The sequence below is a fragment of the Asterias rubens genome, chromosome 21 (assembly GCF_902459465.1).
Source record: "Asterias rubens chromosome 21, eAstRub1.3, whole genome shotgun sequence".
NCBI classification, from domain to species: domain Eukaryota; kingdom Metazoa; phylum Echinodermata; class Asteroidea; order Forcipulatida; family Asteriidae; genus Asterias; species Asterias rubens.
The window spans coordinates 12214807-12218813 of record NC_047082.1 but is presented as its reverse complement, the minus strand read 5'-3'; the positions used below and the strand labels follow the sequence as shown (position 1 = coordinate 12218813).

The 4007-nt window shown below is 35.6% G+C and overlaps 1 protein-coding gene across 1 annotated transcript in view; it reads right to left on the bottom strand.

The window, feature by feature from the left end:
- Positions 1-1559: 1559 nt before the first annotated feature.
- Positions 1560-4007, bottom strand: part of LOC117304600 (sodium-coupled monocarboxylate transporter 1-like) — a 26097-nt gene continuing 23649 nt past the window's right edge. Inside the window, exon 17 of the mRNA XM_033789141.1 lies at positions 1560-3911. Coding sequence (XP_033645032.1) covers positions 3780-3911 — 132 coding nt within the window. The 3' untranslated portion in view covers positions 1560-3779. The remainder of the gene's footprint in view (positions 3912-4007) is intronic.

Here is a 4007-nt window from a genome sequence, read left to right as displayed (position 1 = left end):
ACAACTTCGTGTGACAAGGGTGTTTTTTCTTTCATTATTATCTCGCAACTTCGACGACCAAATGAGCTCAAATTTGTACAGGTTTGTTATTGTATGTATATGTTGAGATACACCAAGTTATTGTATGTATAAGCTATTATGTTGAGATAGACAACATGAGAAGACCGGTCTTTGACATTTACCATTAGTTTCCATGCAGTGTCTTTAAGTTTGCAATATACTTTTAATGGGTGTACATGTACTTTTGAATGTTTATATCAAACACATACACATTTTATTATAATTATTATAAGGCTGGTATCTGGCATTATTCATAAGCCTCGAAGTGTGAAGTCAAAATGTTCCCTCTGAAGTGACACTAGTTTTCGAGAAAAAGTATTTTCCACGAATTTTATTTCGATACCTCAAGTTTAGAATTTGAGGTCTCGAAATCAACCATCTAAAAGCACACAAATCGTGTGTTTTTTCTTTCATTATTACCCCGCAACTTTGACGACCGATTGAGCTCAAATTTTCACAGGTGTGTAATTTTATGTATATGTTGAGATACACTAAGTGAGAAGACTGGTCTTTGACAATTACCAATAGTGTCCAGTCTCTTTAAGCAAAAAAAGTTGCTTAAACACGAAAAAGCTTGCTTATTTTACACATGTTACTGGCCAGAATTGCATGCCATAACATTGTTTGTGACTAGTATTTAGCTGCTCTTATAGCATAACAATTGAGTGGAGTCTTGGCCTGTTATCTGATTTTACTAAGCAAGGATTGTTTTGCTTAAGCAAAAAATTGTGCTTAAGCAGCTCTATGAAATTGGGCTGTTCGAAATCAGTTCTTATATATAACTCTATTTATTTTTTTATCGACGACGCTATCAACATCAGTTTCTGTGTCTTTGTATTTTCAGGTAATTATCACTTTATAATATACTCTTATTCTTTATTTATAATATTCCCATAAATAAGATTAATATCAGCCAGTTTTATAGATCAAGTACTGTTCTTGAAGTTGTACCATTTAAATAAATAAATTGATAGTATCTTAATATAGATAATAACAGATCTGGGAGTAATAAGTGTTACTCACCAAAGGCTATATCGGGACCAGACTAAAACATGTCGGTCTCTATTTTATTTGAATTGGTTGGCCAGTAGTTGTTAATGGTTTACTTTGAAAGTTCGTATAATTGTTTTCTTCTTTAATATATTATTATATCCTGTTTATTGTTTTGATATGACTATGTTCTGTATCGAAGACGCTATCAGCATCAGTTTCTGTGTCTTCGTTATTTTCAGAATAAACCTTCAGACTACATACAGTTTGTTGTCCGTTTCCCAATTCTCGATTTGACGACCCCGTCACACGACTTACAATATTAACGTTCTTCGTCCACACTGTTTTAATGTAAACAGTCCACGTAGTTCAGCGTATTGTAATGCCCGCCACCCAATGTCGACAAGTCATTAGAACAATAACCTGTCTGGTTGTAAAGTTATAAGCCTGTGTTATACTTTTGATCTTTGACCAAGTGTAGTGAAGAAAACAGCGACTCTGAAAAAAACTTGAGAAAGATTTTGGTGTTTTGTTTAATTCAATTTGATTTTACAAATAATAATGACATGATTTATAATAGTTGTGTAGTAAGAAAATCGAAGAACATTACAGACCTCTGTCACGAGGTATGAAACAATAGGTTTTTTCTTACGTAATGATGTGTTTGCCGCTAGTTAACTGTCACCAACCAGGTAAAAGACTAACACCAAATCCCAACTGAACTAAAAACATTTCAACGTCAAGGATAAATTCTACGACGTGAAAGGGAAATACTTCCACGTAAAAGGGAAAAACTACAATGTAAAAGATACCCATACCACGTTTAGGGAGAAATACGTTTGTAAATACGTAAAAGAGAATGACCTCCTAATAAAAGAGAAAGGTAACTACGTTAAGGAGAAAGACTTATTAAAATGTAAAAAAGAGAAAGTCAACGACGTAGAAGAGAAAGACAGCGTAAAAGAGAAAAAAACGTAAACGTGAAAGACTACAACGTAACGAAAAAAGTACTGCCACGTAAAAGAGAAATAAGACGAAATAGATTTAAAGTAATCGTGTCACTAATTGGTTTCCGTAAGTTAGTGTCATTTTGACTGGTTGAGAAAATAGATTTTGCAGACTTTCGTATCTGAGTTAAACTAAGCCTGAAAGTAACACTTCCCCAATTTCTGATTTTCCAGAGTTACCCGTATAGTTTTTACAATCGATTGGTCACTGTTTTCACATGGTGGCCTTATTTTGGTGTGTTCATTGAAAGTCGAACATTAATTTAATCTTTAAAATAAAGGGAAACTTTTCTATTAATGAGGTACACGTGTAGTGAAAAGAAAAAACGTCAAACTATCAAAGGGGTAATATAATAAATGGCAATGTTTTATGTATACTATTTTATATACAATTTACAATAATTATAGTAATATAATGTTAACACTATACACTCTAATTAATCATCCCCAGGTCAGAATTGACGAAGACTTAAGGTCCAATTTTAGACTTGATTCAAGTCCCGTCCTCCCATATCGCGCCAACTATGCACAGGAAACCAAGCAGTACAGCAGTGCGCGCTCGCCGTCAAAATGTGGTCCCCGTGCGAAACAGGTTGGGGAATGCAGAGCACCACACAGTTCTCTGGCGAGTGCATGGGATTGGGACTTGAGTCAAGTCTAGGTCCATTGGGGCCTGATTCATTCCTTGGTCAGGTTGACCCTTTAAGTGTTTAAAAGCCAAGAGGATTCAAACTCGAATTATCCGAGCTTACAGCTCGACTTAAATCTGGGTCATTTCGATTAGGACGGACCAATAACTTTAAATCAGTGTGAACAAGAGAAATAGGTTGGTACTTATTTTATACAGCTAGTACAATTTTTGAGAGTCTTAAGTATGGAGAGCCTAATAAAATTAAACATTTGGGCTAAAACACTAAACTGCTTGAGTCATAAAAAAAGACGGCCACCTCGGTGGTTGAACGTATAAACCGTAAATACAAAAATCTGCTCTGTTTCATGTTTTAAAACGTGCACTTTTAAAAGACCTTACCTAACATAGGTTGACAGAGCCTCGGCCGGATGGGGTGCACCCCTGGCCACTACTAATAAACTCGCATTTAAAACCGTGCACAATGCTTATTATATGTTTTACAAACTTTAGAAAACTACTTGGAAATTGAAAGGTCGAGATACCCGTAAAAGTAAAATATATGATACTTCAGTCTATTAGTAAAACAACGTCTGTACAAAAAAGGTCTACAGGAGTTTCAGATTTCACACATACAAACTTTGTGTAAATATTTTATTCTCTCCGTTGGAATCAATTTAACAATAACCAATGCCAGTAGGTGGGTCCTTGTAGTTAATATAAAGTCATTGTTTTAAAATAAAGATTTGTTTATTTTCCTGGCAAAAGGCGCTAATTTATTACTAGCGCTTTATTTTGTGTTCGGTGCGATGAAATCTAGTTTTAATCTACTATTAGACATCATCATCGTTTTATCAGCCTTTCTGTGATTAACAGAACCCTTGGATTGGCTGCCATTGCTGAGCTCAAACAATAGAAACGTGCGCGCAAGCAAAACTCCTGTAGGTCTTCCTTTTGACCTAATTGAGGGCGCTGTTCAAGCTTGTGCGTCATAATCTGCAAGGGGGTGGGTCTATTATAATATAGTTCTGCAGGCAAGAAATGGCTGCCAATTGTCAAACATTTTCCCGCCACCCAAACATTCCATTTCACGTTTACATGTGTGTTGTTGAGGTAGGACCATCACCCACCACCGCATTGTCAATGCCCTTTGATTCGTCATACTTGCTATTCTCAGTTTCTCCAAGAGTAGTAAGCACGGAAATATTACGTGAGTAGAGCGATTTCTGAAAGAAGTAAAATAAGTATCAGTTAAAAACAGTTTAAAATTGTCGAGTAATGGCCGGATGGTCTAGTTCACCGGATCCAAGCTATGTTGTTGT